Source organism: Xiphophorus maculatus, chromosome 12 (assembly GCF_002775205.1).
Source record: "Xiphophorus maculatus strain JP 163 A chromosome 12, X_maculatus-5.0-male, whole genome shotgun sequence".
NCBI lineage: Eukaryota > Metazoa > Chordata > Actinopteri > Cyprinodontiformes > Poeciliidae > Xiphophorus > Xiphophorus maculatus.
In genome coordinates, this window is record NC_036454.1 from 18,769,302 (window position 1) to 18,795,719 (window position 26,418).

The 26,418-nt window shown below is 39.2% G+C and overlaps 3 protein-coding genes across 4 annotated transcripts; 2 read left to right on the plus strand and 1 right to left on the minus strand.

The window, feature by feature from the left end:
* Positions 1-1,371: 1,371 nt before the first annotated feature.
* Positions 1,372-15,760, plus strand: LOC102227609 (clustered mitochondria protein homolog). Its single transcript, XM_014470618.2, has 28 exons — positions 1,372-1,801; positions 3,425-3,534; positions 3,657-3,828; positions 4,395-4,526; positions 4,628-4,782; positions 4,877-5,031; positions 6,256-6,378; positions 6,470-6,602; positions 6,708-6,800; positions 6,904-7,070; positions 7,972-8,151; positions 8,239-8,679; positions 8,767-8,840; positions 8,939-9,043; positions 9,131-9,231; positions 9,327-9,479; positions 9,581-9,643; positions 10,853-11,085; positions 11,174-11,258; positions 11,407-11,560; positions 11,662-11,801; positions 13,272-13,352; positions 13,444-13,569; positions 13,662-13,771; positions 13,852-13,945; positions 14,031-14,156; positions 14,235-14,308; positions 15,007-15,760. The coding sequence occupies exons 1-28, from the start codon at positions 1,753-1,755 to the stop codon at positions 15,530-15,532; spliced, it is 4,155 nt and encodes a 1,384-aa protein (XP_014326104.1). The 5' UTR covers positions 1,372-1,752; the 3' UTR covers positions 15,533-15,760.
* A 72-nt stretch (positions 15,761-15,832) lies between these two features.
* Positions 15,833-18,684, minus strand: srrd (SRR1 domain containing). Of its 2 annotated transcripts, XM_023344162.1 has the most exons (7): positions 18,522-18,684; positions 18,403-18,449; positions 18,229-18,269; positions 17,810-18,003; positions 17,619-17,717; positions 17,189-17,340; positions 15,833-17,104 (listed from the first exon to the last, which is right to left on the minus strand). In XM_023344162.1, exons 1-7 carry the CDS (start codon positions 18,549-18,551, stop codon positions 16,837-16,839), a joined length of 831 nt encoding a protein of 276 aa, XP_023199930.1. In that variant the 5' UTR covers positions 18,552-18,684; the 3' UTR covers positions 15,833-16,836. The 2 variants fall into 2 exon arrangements, with proteins under 2 accessions (XP_023199930.1, XP_014326111.1); XM_014470625.2 differs by having other exon boundaries at positions 18,403-18,684.
* A 498-nt stretch (positions 18,685-19,182) lies between these two features.
* Positions 19,183-26,064, plus strand: tfip11 (tuftelin interacting protein 11). The gene is made up of 15 exons (XM_014470614.2): positions 19,183-19,306; positions 19,744-19,949; positions 20,635-20,800; positions 20,906-21,062; positions 21,161-21,288; positions 21,403-21,564; positions 22,089-22,280; positions 22,417-22,596; positions 22,704-22,838; positions 22,922-23,025; positions 23,660-23,828; positions 23,924-24,167; positions 24,296-24,438; positions 25,265-25,424; positions 25,568-26,064. Exons 2-15 carry the CDS (start codon positions 19,744-19,746, stop codon positions 25,912-25,914), a joined length of 2,493 nt encoding a protein of 830 aa, XP_014326100.1. The 5' UTR covers positions 19,183-19,306; the 3' UTR covers positions 25,915-26,064.
* Positions 26,065-26,418: the final 354 nt, after the last annotated feature.

Sequence of the window (26,418 nt, forward strand, 5' to 3'; positions counted from 1 at the left end):
TGTATAAAGGGAAAGAGCCAAATTGCTGGCCCACACTCCAGTTTCAAATTTAGGAAAGAGAATTGTGGGATTAATGGGTTAAGTAATTTATTTAGATTTATTTTGGATTTTAGGCATTTCACCTCTTGTCATTTCATGTTGTAGTTTGAGTAATTTACTTCACCTCGATGGGCATATTCTATTTGAAATAAATACAGATGATGAAGACCACTTTAAGGATGGTTATGTGACCCTAAAATATATTTATCAGCTAGAAATCGTCTTAACAATAAAAATCAATTTATTTAGACCAACATGCACAGTTTTTTTTGTCAAAACGTTACAAATAATTGTGTAAGAGCTCTCTATTTGTGAAAAGACATAATTAAAAAGAAAAAAAACGGACATATAATGGCTTGAACACATTCTGAGTTAAAATGACTCAGGAAAATCTTACGAGACAACAGAAAAAAAAAATATTTCTTCTTTTTGATCTATATATATAGCCTATATCTTAACAGAAGATGGCATGTCAATAATTATTTATGCTATCTCAATAACTAATGGAAAAGCCTCACTTAAATACTTTTAATTGCTAAGCAACTTTTGTATATTTTCACTGGTATTCTTGATGACTTGTCTTTTGCAGAGATTTCTAAGTCTTTGAAATGCCTTCTTGTCATCACTCTAATCTTTTGTTCCCTTCTCAGCTTCTCCAGGTGTGAATAATTTAGGGCTTGTGCCGTAGGATTAGTGACAGAATAATAAAACTATTTAAATTCTGCCACCCCTTAATTTTCCTCCCCCATCTGGGAACTTATTTTATATCTTTATGGAAGAGCCCCTGGCACAGTCATTTCCATGCTCAGCATAGATGTCATGAGGTCAATAAACTTTAGTCTACTTAGTTTTTTTTTAACCTGGTCTTGGTCTCGACTTACCTGTCCTACAACTACAGCTAATTTAGACAACGCCCTGCCCTACTTCTACATTATTCCAGTTTATTTTGTAGGATACCAGTGATAACAGACAGGTGACATTTGTAACCCACACATCATCAGTTTTGTTCAAACTGAGACACTCTCAAGTATGTGTGTGCTGAAACGTAACGTGGTAGGTGTAGTCCACTAAACAATCACAAGGAACCACATCACACAGAGACACATCCATCTGTGGAAGTTCAACCATGCCTTGTTGTATTTTCTGCAAACTGACTTAACGAACAGTGAGCATGGTGGATCGACTTCATGTTACAGCAGAAGGAGTCATGCAGTTTAAAAGATATTTTAGCTGTTTTGTTGTAATAGATGTGTCTCACTGCATTATGTCTTCTTCCGACAAATTGAAATGACTTTCAAAACTCAGTGACAACATAAAAGCTGAAAATGTCAAAAGCTTTGTGCACAATTTTCACTTCTACTTGCAGGCCTATAGAGGAGGAGTGAAACATGCCTCAGGGAGGAAGAGTGAGTGAAGCTACAACAAAGACACACCCAGTCCAGCAAAGTTTTTGAGGCAGTCTGTGTGGAGCAATAAGAGGGTGTGGCCTTTTTTGCACACTGGGAACAGATAAGTTGAGTTTGCCTTGTAAAGAGGTGCATGAGTCACAGTCGTGAACAGTGAGCCGTTTACTTTCACTCCGCTGGACTCTCTCTCTCACACACACACAGCCCAGCTGCACAAATCAGACCCCCTTTTATCCACTCTCTTCTGCTCTAGCAGTTTTTAGACAAGACATTTTTAGGGAGTAACAAAGAAGTAAAACTCCCAGCCATGAAGGACAAAGTGAAGAAAGGAGGAGGAAGAAATCAAGTCAAAACTGGTGAGTAATCCCTGTAATCACAGGTTTTTCTCTTGTTCCTTCTTTTCCGTTTAGTGGATTCTTCTCCTTCGTGAAGAATGTGTGGAAGTAGGGTGGGAGATCTGGCACAGCACTGACGCTCTAACATGGCTGGTGCTAACTTTTTAGCCTCTTGGGAAAAGTGCAGTTCATTTTTTCTGTTTTTAGGGCATTCCTGATCCTGACTCATTCCTTCAAAATAGCTAAACCCCCCTCTACTGTAACAATCTAGTTATAACAATTTCAAAGAGTAGATTTATTACGAGAAGAAGGAGCAATGCTCTCCAGTATGACTTCTTCACCTTTCTGAACATTTGCCACTCCCCTTTTTACAGAGTTGAATGATTGAATTAGGGTTCAGTGTGTGTTGGTTCATCTCCAAATTAGACTGAGTCAAACGTTTTCCTGTAAAATAATAAAATGTTGGCACCATAATAAAACTGAAAGGTGGTGAATTTAATTACCTGGATGCTTTGTGTTATTACAGTTACATGTAAATGACAAGGCAGTTTTGTATTAGTTTGTTTATGATATTTTAAACTTTCTTATAATCTTGAAAAGTGATCTCAAATCTCAATTCTTCAAAGTTTTTAGGACGTCTCTCAAAGTTGACCCTTCAGAGGAGTGTTTGTCAAGTGATTCAACACCAACTTATGGATCATTCATGCATAAAAAAACAACAGCAATCAGAGCCATGTTTTCACATTACAGACATTTTTTTTAAACATCTTTAACCACTGTGTTGTTAGCAATTTTTCACTTATATGTGTCAAATTTCTAAGTTGCTCCAATTTAAGCAAAAAAAAAAACAAGACACATTTTGGCAAAATGAAAACTACTGTTTCAGAAATAGAAATGAGACTCTCAAAGCAGCTTATTTTATATATTTCTTTCTGTTAAAATAAAGTAGCAACTTCTGTGGAGAAAATAAATGATGCCTTCTTAGCTTCCAGAGGGGAGGCGTGTTCCTCCAGCCAATAGTGGCTACTCGTTGACTGGAAGCTTTCCAGTAGTAAAGCAGATCCAGATTGACAGCATGGGCAGATAATCTACTGTAGTAGAGAGAACAGTAATCACACACAGATCAGGATTTGTTGTGTTGTGGGCCTTCAGTATTGAATGGAAGAAGTCAAATTTTGGGGGGGTTTGTGTCTCTTGTTACATTGTACAGTCTGCTGATATCAGATCTGGGTGTGGTTGTCATTTCACCTGGAGATGACATCAAGATCAGTAGGCAAATGCAACAGGTTTAGTCACAGATCAGTTTGGGGAACACGCCGAGTCCTGCTTTGCCTCTGGTTCTACATGTGTGTGTAGATCTGTAGCTACGCCCCATTGATCTTCTTCTTGGCATGTTTTCCTTGTCCTATTCATTTTTTTTTCATTAAGACTCTTCAAGTTAGCTGAAGGGGATTTTTGAAAAGGTTTTGATAAACAAAATAAACAAACCACTGATAAAATCAGAGCATATCTTCTCATTATATTCAAATAATCTTTTGATACAGCTATCCAGGTATTTTCCAGGAGAAATTTTCAGTTATTTTCTCCTGTTTCTACAGACACTGTAATTATTCACAGTTAGTTGGGTTTCTCTCCTTCTCACAGATGTAATCAGTGCAGCCAGCGGAGATGATGCTGTTGATATCAAACAAGATGAGGGCACAGCGTTTCCTGTGAAGATCCAAGGAGCAGGAGTTGAGTCGTTTGAACTGCAGGTACAAGAACAACAGTGAGAGGCGAGACGGCACATTAGTTTCACCCTCAGCCATAACCCACAAATTCATTTTGTTTTCATGATCCAGAGTTTTGAGGTCCATTCTGTGTTTGTGCTGTGTAGGTTAACGCATTTTGGCTCGTTCAAGATGCAATAATGGCCTTGCTGTCAAGGAATGAGGTGTGTCCACGTTCGAACTTGTCTCTAGCTCTGGCTGGAACAACATTGGATCCTCATGCTGAGCTGCAAAGCCTTAAGGGCCTTAAAGCAGGAGCTCTCATTCGCCTGGTGGAAGGTATACTCTTATTTCAATTTATTTTTTCTGTGTGAGTTCTTGCTGTAGCTGCACAATTGGGTAATAATTAAATCTAGTGACATGATATATTTGTCCTATTCTGGTTAGTAATTTACACCAGTATTTTAAAAATATAAAATATCCTCATCCCATGAACTTCTTCACATTATGCATATAAATTAAGTCTCCTTAAATCCCCTATTTTAAATTTAAGTTCCCCATTAAGTCTAACTGAATTTAAGCTATGTTGCAAAGCAGAAGGGGCAGAAAATACAGTTTCTAGATGTCCAAAGCTTTTAGGTAGATACTCCAAAAGACTTAGTCATAACTGTTCTTGCTCAAGAAGAGACAGGTACTAACACCATCAAGGGTACAGAAAATGAATTAATGTTATTATTAAAAGGTTAGACTTAAACTTTCCCAACCATCTGCTCACCACTATGTTCTGGATGCTTTGTGAGCAATGTTGTTCATTTCACAGGTTCAGCAGACTTTTTCCACATCACTGTGACTTTCATAAAGACGGTCAGGCAACACTGGATGCTAACTAATGCTTGTCTCTGCAGAGCCTTATACCTCCCACTCCGCCAGAGTCCACTTGGCTCGGGTTGTGGAGTTGCTGAGAGCGTCCGGACCTCACGATGCACTCAGAGAAGGACAATCACCAAGCGTACTAGAGACACTCACACACACACCTGGTAAATGCACAAAGAAACAGCCCACTGAAACAAGAGGGCAACAAAAAGTCACAAGATGGTTTCTGACTCATTCTGAAATCTCTCTCCCTCCCCTACTACAGACTCGAGCCTACCAAATGGAAAGAGCCTGAAGCGCTCGTTAAGCAATTCAAAGGGAGAATCAGCCAACCAGGATGGACCCCCACCTGAGTACCTCTTGCCTGGCTCCTCAGAAAGACCCCTTATGGCTCTGCTGCCACACAGTTCTCAACCAGAGGTGGATTCATACCAGAGTCTGTCTGGGAATTTGGCTTGTTTGACCCAAAGAAAGCACAAGTTTACAATTTTCTTCTTCATCTGTGTTTCAACAGGCTCCCAGTTACCTGAAGGACTTGTCCCTCAGCTGCTGGCACCCCCCACCAGGACACAGGAAGCTGCAGGGAGACTTCATGTACATGACAGTGGTGACAATAGAGGGTCGGCATTGTGATATCACATCCTGTCCCAAAGGTTTCTTCCTGAACAGGTGAGCACAGTTACAATAGAAATTATCTTACTTTCTGACTTGACAGCAATAATTAGATAACTAAGTGTTTTGATACTAGAGCAACATCATTATGCAAAAATATCCCACGTTTTAAAAAAAAAATAACAAACATGTTTCAGGTTCTTTTTTTGGGTGGTGGGTGTTATCAATAACACAAAGCGATAATTGTGAAGTTGGAGGAAATGAATACATAGTTTTTAAAATGTCCGGTGTGCACTTATTTGTGTTCAGCCATATTTGGTTTGATTCTACTAAATACAATTATTAGTAAATAGAATTCACCTGTGTGTATTATTTGTCAATAATATCAGTTCTGTTAATTCCTCAATGTTTGTTAGATAACATAGTTGAGCACAAAGTATCATGAAGAGTGAGGATCACTTAAGACAAGTCAGAAAGAAGGCTGAGGAGAAGCGTAACGCACAGTTAGGTTATAAAACAATATCCCAGGCTTTGAAATGTTATGAAAAGCTGTGTAATGCATGGCTTGAAAGTAGAAAAAGGGTGACATATCTGCAAACCTTACAAGGAGATTGCTGGTTGTCTAAACTAACATGCCAGACAAGGAGAGCATTAATCAGAGAAGCTGCCAAGATTTCAGTGGTAATTCTCATGGAGCTTCAGCATTATTTCAGCATGTAGCTGCATTCAGGACAGTCCTGAAAGAAAATATTTTAGAAGCTGGATAATACTTGAGACTGGAGAGGAAGTTCCCTTTCCCACAGGACAGGACACTAAAACACTGCCAGTGCTACAACATAACAGTCTAGATCAAAGTATTTCCATGTAATGGTCCAGAGGCTTTTTGTAAAGGCGATTCAATCTCACTAAGCTGGAGGTATTTTGCAAAGAGGAATGGGCAGCAATTTTAGTTTTTACATGTGGAAAGTTGGTAGATATACTTAGAAAGATTTGCAGCTGTAATTGAATAAAATATTGTATGAAATATTGCTTTAGGGCCATGCCAAAATGACCAGATTTCTGTTTGGAAAACAATCTGAAAACTATGAATCAATTTATTTCCATTTAACAATTATTCATTAAAATGACATGCGTAAATGTTCTAAGGATATATCTGACTTTGTAGGACACTGCAAGTATATCCATCTATATACCGGCTATACCTGCTTGTCACTGCAGAGTCCCTGGTTATTGCAAATGAACAGTGTTAATGTTGTTTCATATTTCTTTTTTTACGTTTAGGTCTACCCACGATATGTTTGACCCTCGTCCTGCACAGTCTACTCCAGTCTGTCACTGTCTCACCGACTTGCTGTGTCATGTCAGTCCTACTTTCAAACAAGCCTTTACCACTCTCAAAAGCAGGTAAGTAATATTAAATACCACTGGATGCTGTAAGAACTGCTGCGGCTGAGTGTGATGGATATGAATCTGCATAATGCCTCTCATTCCTCAGGCCACCACAGCCACCAGTAGAGGCAATGCCCACTCCTTACCACACGCTGTGCTGGCTCGGACCTCCCTGCGCCTCTCGTCTCCACAAGAACACCTTCAGTAGATTGGGGGTGGATGAGCAGGCGGCAGCACAGGTTATACACCACACAGCAGTGGTTTGCTGTTGATTTTAATTGTGGACATATTGCATAAAACATAAATATACCAAGTCTAAGCTGCTTTGTGGGTCTCACCTGTAGGCTCCAGACTGGAATGAGGAGTTACAAGCAGCCAGAGATCTTTCCCAGGGGAGTCTGGAAGAAAGGCTGCAGAGAGACAAAGTTTTGCTACAGGTAAGAAATAAGCCGGTGAAATTTTTTACTTGTGACAGAAGTACAGTTTCTACATCTTTCTGGATTCCTTTATCGGTCCTCCTATTTTTCACTCACGCCTCAGGTTAACAGTGCTTTCGTAAGGACTGCTATGCAGGCAGCTGAGACGGTTGTAGATGGCTTTGTTGAGCCGGTAAATGGAAACCCGGAGGACCCAGCATTCCTTTGGAGTGGCCTGTTCATGAGTCAAGGGGCCACAGGTCCAGTGTTTGGTGGTGAGAGGGGTCGCAGGTAATAAAAGTCTAAAGTCTTTTTGCATACATGGGAGAGAAGATGCACAAAACTGTATATTTACGCAGACGCCACTATTGCTGTCACTCCTTGCAAAGATTTGCATGAAAACAGGACATTAAATTGTTATGGAAACTCTGTCAACCTAAGATGAGACTCTTTGCTGCAGTTCTCTATAAGTGAGCTTTGGAGATGTTTATCTTCCTTACAATACAGCTCGCAGTGTGTGGAAAGAAGATAAACTTTAGTTCTTGACCAGTTGTACTTGTCATATTTCCATATGATCTAAGCTAATTGAAAAATATTCATACTTCAGACTATATGAGCACGTTTAGGAGAGCTGTAATTTTCTTGTGGCTGTTTCCCGAATCATGAAAACCAATATTTATTTGTCTTAGAGAAGTGATATGCCATTCTGTGTTCCCCACATTGAAGACTGACTTTTATATTATGCTGTGGGAATGCATTTGTTCAGGAGGGAACAAATGCTGTTCCCTTTCTGTTGATAGGAATTAATAATGAAATAAGCTGTTATCCTGTGTAACATAGTACTACTTTTTAAGATAATATGCATTGATGTTTTTGGTTGTAACATGAAAAATTTTAAAGGGGATGAATATTTTTGCAATTGTAGGCATTATTATGGATGCCGAGGAGTGCGACACTCATAACTCTTACAGTGTGATCTCCTCAGATGCCAAGTATTTCACAATGTGGAGTTTTTCCCTCTGAAAAAAGTTAATCAAATTAAAAGTTGGATTTTTAATCAAATATTTAGTGTGACATTATACTATTGTTAAAAAAAGAGGAATTTATTTCAAGGCATTTTCCAACTTTGACTTTGGGTTTCTAATGGATTTTCTTTACTTTATTTTAATATTTTCTGATCTCCTGCTTGCAGGGCAGCTCAGAGGTTGGAGCTTAAATGTGTGCAGGCTTACAGTGACTTAGAGGGGCTGCAGGGGCTGCATACTTTACCCACAGCCATCGTGGACTACAGAGGAGTGCGTCTGTCAGCCCAGGGTCTGGCCCCTGGGTTTGAAAGCTCAGAGCAGGACCAAAAAGATTCTCCTGCCTCAGGGTACTTCTGACCTGTGACCTATATTTGAGCTGTGTGAGACTTCTCTTGTTCATTTGGAGCTAAATCTGTTTCTTCTTCTCTCCTCAGAGGTTTGCTTTATGGGGTTAACGCAGGGCCCCAAGAATCCCGTCAACGTAGACAGCTGCTAGCTTTATTGGCTCAAGCCGCCAAAAGTCTGTTCATCCAGAGACATGTTGTTGTGGCCCCCAAGGGTCACCAGGTACCTCTGTTCACCTCCCTGGATGCTCAGGGCCTGCTGGGGGCTGATGGGAGGTTCTACCTGCTAGACGTATTCAGAAGCTTCCCAGTTGATGTCAACTTCTGTCCAGAGGAGGAAACACAAAGTCAGACAGCTGCTGGGGAGGAAGAGAGCAGCAAAAGCTGTAAAGAGAATGAGGAGCAGAGCAACGGGAACGAGAAACAAGGTTGGCCAGAGAATTATCAGAGCGCCTCTGGGCTTCCAAAGAGGTTTCCTCACAGTCTCTGTAGGCTGAGGCCAGAGCTGGTGCAGGCTTTCATTCAGCACAAGTGAGTCCAATGTGAAAGAAAATTTTTACATTCAGTTAGAACTTCTTTTTTTTAAAATTAAGTTTAATATGTTTTATTTATTTTCAGACATTGTCAGTTTACCCAACGTGTGAAGGAGAAGATGGATGAAAATGGAGGATTTGAAGAATGTGCAACAGCTTGTAAGGAGTGTTTCACCACATCCTTGTGAAAGGAAATTCAAATCCTGTTTAACACGAAGCACACATTTTATTCTGGACTAATATTACTTTTCTCCCAGGTGACTCTCGAGCGACTGATGCCGTACGAGCTGCATGCAGAGACGTGGGCTCCGTTAGTGACATCATCTTTGAGATGCGCTTTAACCCAAATGTTTTCTCTCCAGGTATACACTTTAACTATACCTTCTCAGAAACAACAGACAGACAATAGATGTTTACTGGAGCGTACATTTCTTGTGTTTTACATTCAGGAATACGTTTTCCTCCCTCTGAGAGTGCATCAACAAACCTGCAGGAGAAGTTGCTGAGAGAAGCTGCAGCTTTCATTATCACACACCAGATACCAGACTTTGTGCGTGTCTTCAATGTTTCAGATTTTGTGCTACAGTTAAATTCTCTGGGACAACAAAATCAGTGCATAATACGTTTTAATGATTGTGTTTGCAGTTGCAGTGTTGCCTACACAGCAATGAGGCGCCGATGGACGGAGCATCTCTGAGACAGGCGCTACACCAGAGAGGCATCAACCTCCGCTACCTGGGGCACGTGGTGAAGGCTATTTCCCAGTCAGAACACAAGGAGCAACTCAGGCATATAATGGTGTGTTTAATTTCCTCACATTTAATTCACACATTTAAAACTGTCTTATTGTGACTATTTTTTAAATAATGTTCTTCTTTCTCCTGATTTATATTAAACAGAGATCAACAATAGGTGAAATTTTCACCCGCTCAGCAAAAAGAGTGTTCAACCATTTCCTACAGGTACTTTGCAGCATTCAGTAATAACTCCAATAAGTTTTTATGTCTGGAAACCTTAATACATGATGGGTAGTAAAAGACTTTTCCAGTTGGAAGTTTACATTCATTCCTTGACAATAGTATGATTTGTGTCAAACATTTTGGGTATCTTATTGCAGGTTTCTCACAACAGTTTGATGTAAATTTGGCTAAGTCTTCCAAACAGAACTGGTTCTAGCACATTTTCAGTTCTGCATTTTCTATTAGACTGAGAGCAGGGCTTTTCAATAATCAGTCTAAAACATTGACTTTTTGTCTTTAAGATACCTTGTAGCCAAGTTGGTGGTATGTACTCGCATTTTGTAAGATTGTTGTTAAGCCGTTTAAACTTCCTGGCTGATTTTCAAAAATGTTGCTTCAATATTCCCGTGTAAAGTTCTTTCTTTATGCCATTTATTTTGTAAAGTGCACCAGTTCCTCTTCCTGTAAAACATCCACACAAAATAATGCTGCCACTGGTCACTTCACAGTTGCAGATTTCATTCTGAGTCTTACAGACTTCCACCTTTTATCTCCAAATGTAACAACTATCATTTGGCCTAAAACGTCACTTTTTGTTTTTATCAGACAGATATATTTCCAAAAAAGGTAAATGATTCTGGCTGGATTTTAATCTGCTTTTGGCATAACTACTTTTTCTTTTCTGGGGGACTTCAAATTAAGCCAGTATTTCAACAAAGTGTTTTGCTTTTGTTTTGGGGTTGATTGACACATTTCAAACCAAAACACTCTAATCTGGTACAAATAACCTCCTTGAAAAGTATGTTGATGGGACATTGCCCTGGTATTCATACTTGAGAAATCCATGGGTACAATTTTCCTAGGCTTTTCAATGTGGCATGTTGACAAATCTTGAGTCATCTGGAAATACCGAAGCCGGAGCCAGATTTGTGAAACTCAAAAAGGTCTCTTCCTTATCTTGGTGAATTTCTTTTAATTTTCCTATAATGCCACACAAGGAAGCAGTACTTGAGGTGTCGCCTTACATCTACAGATGTCTATCAGATGTTGTGAATCATCCTTACAAAGCCTTGACTTGCACCAGTAATGGTCCAAAATGAATACGACAGTTTCTGTCCGTGATGAGTGTATGTAAACGTCCTACTGGTACTGTAACAACCGGTGGGGTTCTCCACAGAAAATGTAGCTCAGCATCTCTTCATGTCTGCGTAGGGTGTGGACGTGCCAAGCCTGTCAGCAGCCGTCAGTCATTTCCTCAGTTGTCTTTTGGTTCATCACTTCACACCCTCTCCTGTCGGGGAAGAGGCTAAGAAAAAGTCACGGAGGCGTGGCCGTGGGGCCGGGGCCTCCGAGAGCACGCCCTGGAGCATGCTCACTGGATCTGAGCTGTGGAATCTGGTCTGCCAAGACGCTGTTGAAACATATGATATCTCTGACAGCCTTGGGTGAGAAGTCACAGACCTTGCTCATTCACCCCCTTTGTGTGTTAAGCAATGGTGAAGTTAATGCTTAACCCTAGCCCTTTTCTCATAGTTCAAGTCCGAATCACTTGGTGGAGAACTATGGGCTTCAAAAAGTCTCTTTGCTGAGAGAATTCTGTTTAAAGACCGGAGTGCAGGTAATCAAATATTCAGTTTTGCTTCTTTGAATCAATACTTTGCAATTCTAAAGATGCATTCAGGATAAGACACAATGCATATATTAGAAACACCCTGAAAGCAACAAACTCTCTGAAAACACCACTGAGAACTCTGTATCTGCACCAGCTGAGACTGAGAGACTACGTCCTCGAGAACCAGAACAAAGCGCCCTTCAGTCCTGACGACATCCTTAACATCTTTCCCGTCGTTAAACACATCAAAATGCCGACTGCTGATGCTTCAAAGGCATACCGAGCTGCACAGACTTCCATTCAGAAGGGTATGTCTATAAGAAAAGAAAAAATTATTGAGTACACTGTATGTTTGACACATGCTTTTGAGTGACTCTTGTGTTTATGAATCCTCCATTCTGGTGTGTAGGTCTGCTAGATCAGGCCTACGAACAGCTGAAGGAAGCAGCTTACCTGTATGGCAGAGTGTGTGATGATCTGGACCCTGAGGCCTGTAACTGTAACAGCTTGTTGGCCAAAGTCACCTTCCTGCAGGGGAAAGCAGCTGAGGTATGCTCACAACTTCACAGCCTTTCAACTTCTGACAGTAATGACAGAGCATTAGCAGATTTTAAAGTATTCCAGTTGCATTTTCCAGTAATGGATAGCTGTGGCTGATTACTTAAAACATTGCTTTGTGCATTGCAAAGTATCAATGTATCCTCTTGAAATGGTTTCACCTTCTGGCACATTACACCCACAAACATAAACATACTTCAATGGTGTTTTAAGTAATTTTCCAACATGAAGCAGTGTATAATTGAAATGAAAGGAAAAACTATGCATGTTTTTAAAATTAATGTCAAGTTTACTGTACCATGTGCAAACAATTGCCTTGAGAAGTCAATTAGTTAGTAAATGTAGTTCCTCTGTGTGCAGGTTAATTTCAGTATAAATACACATTTATTTACACAACGTTTCATAAAACTTTTCATCTAAACATTAAATAAGTATGGCACAACTAGCAAAGCATGGCTGCCCACCTAAATTGGAAGGTCTTCCAAGGAGAGCATTACCAGAGATGCAGAGATTCGCAGCTCAGGAGGAAAAATCTGTTGACAGATTCTGAGCTCCACAAAACTAGAGTTAATGGATATGTGGCAAAAAGAAAGTGATTGTTGAAAGAAAGCCAAATGTAGTTCTATTTCAAGTTTGTCACAAGCTGTATAGGGAACACAGTAAACATGTGGAAGAACTGGCTCTGGTGAGAGAAGACCAAATAAAATGTTTTGGCCTACAAGCGGAATGGTAGGAGAACTAACAGTGCTAATCACCCTGAATGTGGAAGATGGAGCTAAATTCAGAGCAACCGTGAAAGAAAACAAGCAAAAATGCTACGAGACTGGAGCCAAGATTTACAGTGAAGCAGGACAACTCAAAACATCCAGGGAGAACTTTTTGATCAAAGCATGTTTTTGTGACCAGGTTATAATAGTGAACTAAATCCAATTGAGAATCAATGGCAAGACTGTATATATTGATGTTCACAAACTCATTGTCCAACCTGACAGAGGCTATGGTAATTTGCAAACAGAATGGAGAAAAATTAAAGTGATAAAATGTAAAGTTGTTTGAGACATTGTCCAGTGGACTCCCAGTTGCAGCTGCAGTGAAAGCTACAACTGGAGTCTACATCTATGCAAAAAGGCTCAACTTGGAGGGGTCTGAATACAAATGAACTCCACACGACTCAAATTTTTTACTTGCATGTTCTTCAACTACACAATCATGTACTAGTTGGAGATGCTCTATTACATAAAATCCCAATAAAACACATTTACAATTGTGGTTGTAATCTGACAAAATTGCAAAATGTCCTGTATTTTCCAAGGCAGAGCAAACATGACTATATTGCTAACTTAACTTCAGTAATTCATCTTGCAACACTGTTATTGTATTTGAGAGTGTACTGCCAAATATTTCAGGATGTTATAAACAAGAACAGCTAAATTTCGACCTTGACTTTTTTTTGTCCTGAAGGCTCGAAGTGTTCAGCTGAAGACAGTGGTCATTAGTGAGAGGGTGCTTGGCTTTGACCATCCAAACACTATACAGCAATATGTGAGTACAGCTCCATGTAGATATTTATCATCACTGTTTACTCATCCGAGTTGTCACAGTGTGAATATTGTCACTGATGTGTGATTTATAGGCACTCCTAGCCGTGTATGCGTATGCTGGAGGGGAGACGACCCTGGCTCAGAAATGTCTTCTCAGAGCTCGTCTGCTAATGTTGACAGTCCATGGAGAAGACCACCCGCACACCGCAACGCTAGATGTAAGTCAAATCAATTTATTATAGTCTAACAAAGAAGGAAATACAGGTTTTGCTGATGGTTCAGTTTTTTTCTCCTACTTGTTTTCTGGTAGAGTTGTCTTGGCCTGGTGCTGACAGAAGATCAAACAGGACAGTTCCTTAAGAATGCTCTAAAACTTAACACTTCATTTTTCGGCCCCACTGATCTGAATACCGCTCTTAGGTATGTTAATTATAGCAAATATCGGAAATTTGGCTGTAACTGAGTAAGTTTTCTTACTGCTTCCATTTTTTTCTGTGCAGCCACCACCTGTTGGCCCAGTGGATGTGCAGTAAAGGAGACTACAGAAGTGCTATGACACATGAGAAAGAAGCCCTCTCTGCCTTTACAGCCTTGGTTCGTAACTCTGTGAGACTGAGAGAAAACGTCAGAGGGCTCCTTTTCTTTGTACCTATCTGCTTACATTAACTTTCTACTCCAGTTTGGAGAAGATCACCCACAGACGAGCTGCAGCAAGGAGTTCCTGGGGACCATCACCAAGCAGGCAGTCAAAGTAGAACGCACTCTCAGGCAGACAGGAAGTGAGTCTGCTGAGCAAACCGTTGAGGTAATGTAAGAGATCGTATATATAGATTGTCTAAAATGTGTAAAAACATGCTCAGGTTGTTGTATGCTCTTCTCTCAGTGTCTAAGCCCAACATCTGAAACTGTTCTGGAGCAGATGGTTCTGGTTACAGGGATCAGGAGGATTACACGCAGGTAAATACATTTCTAAACAGACTGTGTGGTGTGAAATCAGAAATAAAAAACGATTATTTAGATGACTCGCAACAAATCTGTAGTTCGATTTATTGAAAAGGTTTTCTAGGCCAAGTTCTTTATGGGTGAAGGAACTTGGCCTTCACCTGGGTGAAGGAGAGTAAAGCTCAAGACAAAAAAACATTTTCCTATTTACACTTTGACATGAACAGATATTTATCTCTCATAGATTTGTTGTATTTTTGTTTTTTGTCACAACACCAGCAAATACTTCAAAATTTCAAGCACATTTTAATATCAGGCAAAGACAAATGGTTTTCAAAATCTAATTTTATTTCTTGAGGGCACAAAACTATCCTGACCAACCTGTCACTAGTGGTGAAAAATGAATTACGTCCACTATTAAATCATTAATTATTGTGAAAAACCACATTTTTAAATTTGAATATGTTGGGCTTAAACTATATTGGTTTCTGCTGGATATAAGTGGACTATTTATCTTAATTGTAAAGATCACAGAAACCAGTAATATTTCCAGGTGTATTAAAATTCTCTAAAGCATAAAAAAATCTACCTGTTTTCAGTTTGATATGTTAAAGTTTCTGTTTTTATTCATTAAAATTTTCACAAAATAGGAGGATTTACATTTATAAATAAAGGCAATACCAATTTTTTTTTATCTCTTTGTGTTTTCATAGTGACAGGTTCCAGGAGTATAAGCAGAAACACCTGGAACGAAAGGCTGCAGCAGCAAAGGAACTGGGATTCAAGCTCCCAATCTGGCCTGTCAACTCACATCTTGTTAGCAGAGAAGATGAAAGCTTGAATAAAGAAAATGGGAAGGAAGCTGGTGACAAAGGAACCGAAGCAGAGATAAAAGACGCAGAGAGTCAACAGGAGAACATGTCTACCGACAGTGGTGCAGGTGTCTTAGCTAACGGTCATATGGTAGAGCCAGCTGAGCGAAGCAAACATGGAGAGAAAGCTGATGTGGCTACTAATGGAGAAGTTGCAGATGGTGAAGCCCAGACAGTGAATGAAGGTGAGAAGCAGTCAGCTTCAGGGGGGAAAAATAGGGAAATAAATGGAGATGTGAAAACAATTCCCAGCCCATCTGCCCTGGGTAGTAAACTAAGCTGGGCAGATATCGTTTCAAAATCTAGCAACGGAACAGGAGGCAAGGCAGTAAATGGAGTCACTGCTAATGGAGCAACTGAAGAGTGAAAACACTGAAAACACACACAGGCTTGTAGGGGCGAGCTTTCTAAAGGCACTGCTGTAAGATGAAACTATCCTTGGATTTAAAATGTAACGTGTTCAAAACAACAGGAAGGTATTTTTAACAAAGACGAGTATTCTTTCATGTTTGAGATGTTTCACTGTCACGGATGCTGTGAGAAACTTGTTTGGCTGCAATTTTTTGTTTCAAAAATAAACTTTTTACTTTGCTGTATTAAACAAATTTTGTCATCTATTAATAAAGTAATCTGATTTTTGCTGCTTTTCCTGACTCTAGCATGAGCACAAAAGATAAAATTATGTTTGCCAAGCAAGAGAGAGAGAAAAAAGTTAATTTTCCAGCAAATATTTGAACCGTATTTCAGAAGTATATTCTGATTTCTTGACAAAATGAAAGCATAGTGAGTTTAAAATCAAGACTATCCTAAAGGAATATGTCAAGTGTTTTTTTAATGGAACTCTATGAAATGATTATGAACAATAAACACAGTCATATCAAACACCACAGGTGTCTGTTAGCATGATGTTAACAAGGAAAGACATCAACATGAATCGCTGCTGCCCATGAATCTGGGAAAAATTATGAGACAATATCCATCATTCTGTAGTGAAAAAATATTAGCAGCAAGTAGAAAATCTTTAAGATGGTTACCAACTTTTATTGGAAGTTACCCAAGTAAATTCACTTGCAGGTGGGTGTGAGCGGTCCTCAAGGAATCTGTAAAAAAGCTTGGTGCCAACTCTCAGATGCTCTCTTGGTAAGCATGGTAAGTGGTAAGTGGTACTGCAACAATTAGAAAAAGGCTGAAAACGTAATACCTCAAAATGGTCTTCAGTATTTAGCAATTACCCTTTTTAACTAGTTTAATTAGACGCACTAGTTCTAGACGTACTTAGTAGCGATGCCAATATTTGTCAAAATCTGCATCCTACATATCTGATATTTAGACCCTGGTTCCTGTCAAGTTAGCTTTTGCAGAAAATGTTGGTCGTCAGAACTTCACAGAACGGAAATAATCGTTTTGGTAATGCTACTGCAGTTCAACCAAAAGAAACATTCAAATATATGAAAGTAGTTAACAATAAACAGAAATAAAACACTAAAAATAACAGGCATAAACTAACCCAATGAAAGTAATTATTGCTAAATGAAACCAAACCTGAACTAAATATTTTCTTTTCTTCTCCCGAAAAGGCTCAAAATAAACTTACAATAATGCTGATCTGTCAAATTGAGCATTTATTTTAAAAAAGGTGTATAAATGTTAGGCTTGAAAAAACACCCATTGTTAGCTAAGACTTGTCTCTCGCGAGTCTAAGACAGATGTTTGTTTCAGTATAATTTCTAAATCTGAGCAATGTTGGTATTGTGGTTCAGGTGAGTCAGTCCAAGTAGATGAGGGGAGTTTGTTTAGTCGGTCTGAAGGAAAAGTGATAATTGCTGTATCACTGAAGACGTCTATCAGACGGGAAGGACAAGGCAGAAGTCTCTCTTCACACAAATCCACAGCTTTGTTGATGTAGCTGTAATCCCGCTTCAATTCCCTCTCGAAAGTCCTGCAGGCAAAGGAAGAAAGAACATCATCTTATCTCAGCCATGATTTCCAATATGGTCTCATTTCATTAATTCCTGGTACACACCTCTCTCTGATGCCGCTGAAGCAGTTTCCAATGATCGTAACCAGAGACAAACAGTGTGGGTTCCAGTTCTGCCACAGCAGGTTGTTGTAAAGAGCTTTTCCACAGTGCATTAGATAAAATAAGGTGGGCTTAGTGGCCAGACGCTTCCCCTCCTTCACAATACAACAAAATAAGACATTGTTTCTTCCATACAAATGGTTATTATTAAGTTATGACGAGGTGCAATAGCTGTAAATGTTGATGTCTGCCTAATCTACTACTATTAAAGTGTTATCATAAATTACAGGCTAAAATAAATAGAAAACATAGAAAACTGACTGGATCTGTGATTTGATTAAGTAGTAAAATATAATGCAGCTACCTTTAATATACATCTAACAGCGTATCCTAAGTCTGAAAAAATGAAATGCATAAGCAGCCAACAACTAACCTCATTTTCTGTGAGCACAGTCAAACCCAGCTCTCTTAAAATGTCCTTTTCTGCGACAGAGAATGCAGGATCATAAAGAGAGCAATCCTTCAAGGGAATCTACACAAAGAAAGGAAGAACAGCATACCATCTTAGATTAAACACCATTTAATAAATGTGAGGTATAACACAGATGAAATTGATTCCCTCACATGTCCTGCATCCAGTAGCAGCAGCAACATGGCAAGCTGGTAGCGGGCTGAGACACATGAAGAAAAGGAGCCGAGGCCATAGCACACACACTCCAGCTGCTGGCGTGCTGTCGCCTCGGTGTCCTTGTCCTGCTGGCCTCCAGTCTTTATACTGTCTGAAGGTCTTGATAGGGATGTTGAAACTAGAAGCTGATCTAAAGACAAGATTTTCATCAGGCTGCAAGCAAGATCCTTCAAGAACAAAGCTTCAGTCGCTGATATACGTATTCATACCAACTAAGCCCTGATTTGTCTTGGTCCACTTTATGAAATCCTCCAAAGCACACTTAAGTTTGTGACTGAATGTGACAATATGTGAAAAGGCTCAAGGGGTATAAATACTTTTGTAAGGCACTGTAAATACTGTGAACTACACTTACTTTTCCACTGTTGCCAAATCTCTTCAGCTCTCAGGTCAGACCTAAGGGGGAAGAAATAAAAGCAGTTAAAAGTGTGTGAAGGTAATCTGCTGAATTTAAAAACTAACCTTTGGGAAGATTTAATCTCAAAGACTGAGGATATTCATTGAGTTGCAGACGATCTTCATTTCTTACACTGTGTCTCTGATCCGTCTGACAAGTTTCTCAACATCCAGCTGCTCCTGAAGACATACAGAGGGGATTTGTTGGTGAGATCGAAATTTCCTTGATGCACCTTTTCCCCGTCTTACTACCTGCCACTCTTCTGCAGAATCCGACGACATTTATATATTACTATGCAGAAATATGTGCAGGAATGTCATAAAAGGTATATTTTATGATGCATATTTTTATTGCAATCGTTGTCTGCTGGAGAGCGTATACATGTCTATGGTGGGAAGCCGCTGGCACGAGGGATTATTTTGAGAACAACACAGAAGTTCCTCTTCCGGGGTCACGTCATTTTCAAATCAAAGGAGCCGCAAAATAACCTAGTGTAACATTTTGTGCACAGATGCGAAGTAACTAAAATCAAAATAATTAGCAAAATTAAAAAAATAAAGTAAAATAAATAATTTACAGAATGCTCTGAAATATAGACACAGAATACTAGAAATTGTTTATCTAATATACGGAAGCTGAATAATATAATATAATATAATATAATATAATATAATATAATATAATATAATATAATATAATATAATAGGCAATATTCAATTTTTGATCATCAAAAAATATATATTTTCGTGCTTCTCAACAGAGTAACTGAAGTAAAAAATAAAAGAACAATTCAGTTGTTAACAGTAAAAACATAACTTAAAACGTAGGTCGGGGAAACAAAGACTTTTATTTTGTTCGTATTCATGTCTATGCTTTCGTTACGTACAAGAATTGACGTTGACGTAACCCGGAAGTAAACCGGAAGTACTTGGATCTGCTAAAACGATCGTTGTCGTTAGCAGAATTGTTTCTATTTTCTAATTTTTTTTAAAAACATGTTGTTGATCTCGAATAAGAATATTACATAAACTTTAACGTAAGTATGATAAAATATTCAGTGTTTTCCAGTTTAAATTGTTTTAACGTACAGACGTATAGATTATGTCCCACGTTAGATTTTGCTAGTTAACATTAGCTTTCACGTCGCCTAATTATTTGTCGTCGCTAAATAGCAATGTATATATATATATAAACTTTTTAACCCTTTTTTGTTACTATTTTATTTATTGTGGTTAACTATGAGCAAATTGCTGCTACAAAAATAATATCCTATTTGTAATCCTAGTTGTTAGTCTGAAGCAGTAAGATTTATATTGTTTCTGAAGGGAAACGCAGTCTTTTCTGACACTTTTAACACAAGTACAAGATTTTTTTTCCCTCAGTTTTCAACCACAAGTTTTGATTACCATCAGGTCACCAATTTTCACATATTCTTCTGTTTTGTTTTTTGTGTTTTTTTGCCTCAACATTTAGATGTCCATGTCTCACCTTTACGGGCGGAGGGAGGAGGAGGAGGAAGGTGTGGAGATAGAGAGCTTTGAGGTGACAGACTGGGATCTGGCCAATGAATTCAACCCGGAGCGTCGCAGGTTCAGACAGACCAAGGAGCAGGCCACCTATGGGATCTGGGCTGACAGGGATTCAGATGAGGATGAGAGACCTAGCTTCGGTGGCAAGAGGTAGTGGCATCTATGCCCATTTCTATTAAGTAATAATAGGTTCAGTTAATGTGTTTTGTAAAAAAATATTAATACCCACGGCCTTTTCCTACATTACAACCACTAACCTAAGTACCTTTAATTTAATATGTCAGACCAACACAAACTGAAGATCTGGTTTTATACAAATAAAAATCTTAAAATGTTGTTATGTTCATTTACTACCTAACCCAGGTCCAACTTCTCCACAACTTTCTCCCTGACTTGTCTGCTGTGTTACTTGTTCGTTAGCTAATGTTTGCTGAGGCCTTCACAGATCAGCTGAATTCATGCTGACATTAATTACACACAAATAGGCTCTATTTGCAAATAAGTTGACATCTGAATAAAATTTTTTACACTAGATTTTATTTAATATGCTGAATACAAATGTAGCAAACAACATTATGTTGGCCTAGCATGTAAAACTTATTAAACTTATTAAAATATATAGACATTTGATGTAACATTAGTAAACCGGAAGTTCTTGGATCTGCTAAAACGATTGTTGTCGTCAGCAGAAATGTTTCTATTTTCTAGTTTTAAAAAAACATGTTGTTTTCTGCTAACAAAACAATTCGTAGTTGGACAAAATGTGGAACATTTCTATTGAGCTGATACATTATTCAAGGCACTGAAAATGGTTGTGACATTTTTTTTCCTCCAGGTCTAAAGACTACACTACTCCAGTGAGCTTTGTGAGTGCTGGTGTGCGTAAGACTGCAGCTGAGGAGAAACAGCAGCAACAAGAAGGAGGTTCTGATGACTCTGATGATGATTCCCCTCCAGCACCACCTCCTCCACGTGCGACGGCTCCCAAAAAACTTCAGATGGTGAATTTATTTATGTCTGCATTTTGTCCATTTGCTAACCATTCATTTAAAGAAAATATAGGGAAGAGTAGCAAGACCTTCTTTTAAAATGCTTTGTTTTTCTAGGGTACTTTTGGTGGGAATCAGTCCCAGAGGTTTGCAGGTGGCATACAGTCTGGTAAAGGCATTGGAAGCTGGGAGAAGCACACCAAGGGAATTGGACAGAAGCTTCTGCAGAAAATGGGTTACCAGCCAGGAAAAGGTTTGGGCAAGAATGCTCAAGGTGAGTAGAACTGACAGTGATATTGTCTTGTTGTGTAATTTTGTTTACATTTTGTAGTTGGGAAACTTTAACATGAAGTTCTCTTGTTATTGCTGCAGGTATCGTGAATCCCATTGAGGCTAAAGTTCGTAAGGGAAAAGGAGCAGTCGGTGCTTATGGCAATGAACGAACTCAGCAGAGTCTTCAGGACTTCCCCGTTGTTGACTCTGAGGAAGAGGAGGAAAAGGTAAACTACTGGAACAGATGTCGCCATTCACACTTTTCCCATTTATATCCACTATTGCTTTTGCTTTTCATAACCTGCAGAGCCTCTTTAACGTTATTTGTTTTTGTTTTAAAGGAATTTAAGAAAGAGTTAGGCCAGTGGCGTAAGGATCCGGCTGGGACTGTGGGAAAGAAGAAACCAAAGTACTCCTACAAAACCGCAGATGAGCTAAAAGCTAAAGGTAAAATGGCTTATCGGGGCACACCGGCATCTGCAGGAGAGCTGGCACAAGTCAAGGTATGTCAATGTCTTAGATTGGATTCCTTCATGTATGTTCACATGGATTACACAACCGTTTTGGGGGAGTTGGGCTATTGTGTTTAAGCTTAAAAATAAAGTTGCACTCACATTTATGGCCCTCACACACCAGGGTATTTTGTAAAGTATACCCTTGCATACTTTAAAATAAAGTATGTATTTGTGTACTTTAAAATACATATTTTAAAGTTATTTTAAGGAATGCATGCATTCTTACTTTTTCGGGCATTGAAATCATCCTTATTTATTCCTCTTCTCTCTCTTATGTCATTGCTAGCTTTGAATGGTTTTATATGGATTCTTACTCATCAAATTTAGAAAGCAGTATTTTTTGTTTATGTGTTAGCGAATGAGTCATACATGTCACAATGTTCATTTTTCACTGGGCATACTATCTCTGGAGCAAAATGAAGAGTTTGCGGATGAATATCTTGAACATGAGTCCATTGAACCCTGCTATTTGGCATCTTAAATGTAATTTTCCCATGTTTCTCCTGGATTAGGTCATAGATATGACTGGCCGAGAGCAGAAGGTTTACTACAGCTACAGCCAGATATCCAACAAACACAGCGTTCCAGATGAAGCCCCACCAAGCCTGGCCACCCGCGATCAGAAAGAATCTGGCTTTGCTCTCCCTGAGCTCGAGCACAACCTGCAGCTTCTGATAGACCTCACAGAGCAGGACATTTTACAGGTGAGGGGAAACAGTGAAGTTCATTCAGCAAGAGCAAGACTTAATCTTCATAAAACATTAATAATCTGAGGTACAAATGTAAGAGTTACCAAATGGTTTCTAAGCCTAATTTCTTTCCCTGGTGCATGTTTTGCAGTCCGCCAGGCGTTTGCAGCATGAAAAAGACGTGGTTGTTTCTCTGAGCCACGAATCTCGAGCCTTGCAGAGCCGACTGGACACAGAGCAGGATGCCATTAAAAGAATGGAGACTGTGTTGGCCTTGGTGGAGCGATTTCCTACGGAGGAGACGGCGCCGGGCGAGGGGCCAACCCTGCAGGTTTATGTTACACTGATTATACACTGTAGAGCCTCTATCGTCAAGCATTTTGAGTTTTATAGTTCCAACCCTATTCTTTTAATCACTTCTTCTTCCTCTCTGTTCAGGAGTGTGCCCGTATGTTTGAGACCCTGCAGACTGATTATTATGAAGAGTACAAGACAATGGGACTGGGGGACCTGGCTGTCGCTGTTGTACACCCGTTACTCAAAGAGAAACTCTCCTCCTGGGACCCTCTCAAGGTATTCTTCTACTATCATCATCGCTAAAGAAAATGATGACATTTTTAAGTGGTCCTGCCAACATGTTTGTCTGATTATTTCAGGACAGCTCATACTGTCTGGAAGATATTGGTCAATGGAGAGCAATCCTCGAGTCCCAAGATATGCACTCCAGCGGTCCACATTCAAACATGGATCCATACCACAGGTGATTTTTAACAAAAAAGAGAGACTCAGATGTGCCTCGTGAAGAATTTGTGCCAAACAGAATTTCTATCTAGTCATAATTGACGTGAGTTTCTTATTAATTTTGGGCTTTTAACAAAGCATTTAAAACATTATTCTCTTTTTGTGGGTGGAGTAATCACACAATTAGAGAATTTTAAATACAAAAAGTAAGCGCACAAGTTAGAATTTGATGATATTCTTTAATCCCCATTGCATTAAAATTATGCGTGGAATCTTAAATGTATAAATAATGATATTTAGGTAAATCCTAATTAGCAACTTGCAGATAAATTTTGCATCCATGAAAAACTGGCCTAATTCTGATATATTTGATAGCTGTTTTTATTAGACTTTTAGTAGGGGCGAATGTGTATGCATTTCAAATAAATTTCCAAATAAATGTAATCCTATTTAGATTAGAGAATTAAAATATGTGAATTAAAATATGTAAAATTAATTCTTGTTTTTAAAATTCAAGTTGTGTCAATGTTTATAAACATGTAGTAAAACCCCTTATTTAACAGCAGTTGTGCTGGTTATAAAAGGATGTAAACTTCTGTCACTATATTTTAGTTTGTGTTTGTAAAGTGTCTGATGTACTTTTATTCATCCAGACTGTTATGGGAGGTGTGGATCCCAGTGATGCGCTCCTGTGTGTCCAACTGGCAGCCTCGACTAGTTGGGCCAATGGTGGACTGTTTGGATTTGTGGGCCCCACTTCTCCCCCCGTGGATCCTGGATCAGCTGCTGGAGCAGATGATCTTACCCCGACTGCAGCGAGAGGCAAGACAAAGACCGTCTCACATGATTGTGTATTCTCCCTAATATCAGCATCAGAAGACAGATATTAAGAGTGAACTTCTTCCTTGTTGAAACAGGTGGATAACTGGAACCCTTTGACCGACACCGTCCCGATTCACTCCTGGATCCACCCTTGGCTGCCTCTGCTCCAAGCCCGCCTGGAGCCTCTTTACCCTCCTATCAGGAGCAAACTGTCCAACGCTTTGCAACGGTGGCATCCAAGCGACGCCTCAGCCCGCCTTATCCTGCAGCCATGGAAGAATGTGTTCACAGCAGGAGCATGGGAGGCCTTTATGGTGAAAAACATCATCCCTAAACTAGGTAAGTCCACAGGGATGCTTAGGACTATGTTTGGCAAATCCATTAATGAATGTGTACTTTGCTGCCCGTTGTTCTCCATTTGTTGTGGCTGCTACTAATTGTAGTCTCTCTTCTGTGCACTGGGGAAGCCTTGTGTCTGGAAGAGCTGGTTATCAACCCTCACCAGCAGCAGATGGACCCATTTCACTGGGTGATGGACTGGGAAGGCATGCTGTCCCCCTCCAGCCTGGTCTCGCTTTTGGATAAAAACTTTTTTCCCAAATGGTTGCAGGTTAGTGAATGCACTTGGAATAAAACAGATCTTATGGACACATAAACAGATCATCTTCAGGTCTGTACATTATTAAGCTAATTATGTCGTGAGATGCAAGTAGTTTAAATAACATTAAGAAATTTGGAAATTTCAATATATTTTTCTGGACTATGATTTGTTTACAATCAAAGATGGTTAAACTCCAATCAAAAAAGTTGAACTACCAACAGAGACAAACAATATTAATTTTATTCTGCAACTGTAAATGTAATTGTAAATTTAGGAAAGGAAATTATTGTGAAATACTGCAGAGTAAAAGTAGTAAGGCAATTCTGGAGTGCTACTTTCGTACGGCATCATGTCTTCCTATGACATTAAAATAAAAAACAGAGTGATAGGTGTAAAATTTGTCTTCTGCACAAACTTAACAGCTCAGCACTACGCACTTCCTGGGGAGGAGACATCAGATGGAACTGATCAGCCAATTAGTAGTGGAGATCATATGAGGGACACCTCATGTTAGACATCCAGTTAAAAAAAAAACTCAATTGTGCAGATTTGTTAACCTATAAAGAAATCTCAAAGTTTCAATAATATAAACAAACTTTTACTTTAGTATATTAACTAGTTATTGTTTTACCTTCAGTCATTTTACAAATATAATTTTCCTACTTAATTAAAAACTGAGTGATATTTTAGGGATCCAGGAGTGTCACCTATAGGAACAGGATGTGATTTGGTTAGACCATTGATTCTACAATTTTATTGGGATTTATAGAAAAGCATTTCTAGTCAGTAATAATATGTTCATAACTTTAATGGTATGTATTTGTGTTGGTTAAAGGTGCTGTGTTCGTGGCTGAGCAACAGTCCAAACTATGAGGAAATTACTAAGTGGTACCTCGGCTGGAAAAGCATGTACAGCGACGTCTTGTTGGCGCAGCCACTAATTAAAGAGAAATTCAACGAAGCTTTGGACATCATGAACCGAGCAGTGTCTTCAGGTATGGGACATTGTCCATATTCCTTTAAAATATGTACTGAAGAACCTTTAAAAAGTTGTTTTGCCTTAAAAAGATATTATTGCATCTCAGCTTGTCTTTCCACTGAAACCTATTTTAACACTTGTTCACTTTTGCAACCACAGGGGGATACATGCAACCAGGAGCAAGAGAGAACATTGCATATCTCACACAGACAGAAAGACGGAAGGACTTCCAATACGAAGCGCTGCAGGAGCGCAGGGATGCTGAGAGTGTGGCTCATAGAGGCATCAGTACTGGTGTGCCAACAAACTTTAAAGATCTCATTCAGACCAAAGCAGAGGAGAACAACATCGTCTTCATGCCCTTAGTGGGCAAACGGCACGAGGGGAAGCAGCTCTACACATTTGGACGTATTGTGATCTTCATAGACAGGGGGGTTGTGTTCGTGCAAGGGGAGAAGACTTGGGTTCCCACGTCTTTGCAGAGTCTCATAGATATGGCAAAGTGAACTTGGACAGAAGAAGCATTTGGTTTGTTGTTTATAAAATGATTTAAAAAGTAAAGCAACCTTTTCATGTAACTTTAGCACAGTGGTTATTTGTCATGTCTATAAATTTTAAAAATGTCAGACTGAATAAAAATACCTACCATTCACAGACTACTTTCCACAAATAAAACCTGTTTTCTATTTTTATTTATTTATTAATGACCTCTCAGTTAGAATTGACATCTCTTCAATGCAACTTTGGACTTTTTATGGAAAGACGATGTACGAGTTTGGTCCTTCAATCCTTTTTCTGCAAGTTTATGACAGTAATGTCAGATTCAGCATAAGCCAACTCATTACTTTTGTCATTGATGCAGCAATAGTGGGAATTGTCTAATGAGGATGGAACATCCTGCAGTAAGCTGACGTAGGAAGAACTACTACATCTTCAATAAAACGTAGACTTTAGAAACAACGCTGAGCATCCACAGCAGTAACTAGGAACTATCATAGGAAGCTGAAAAT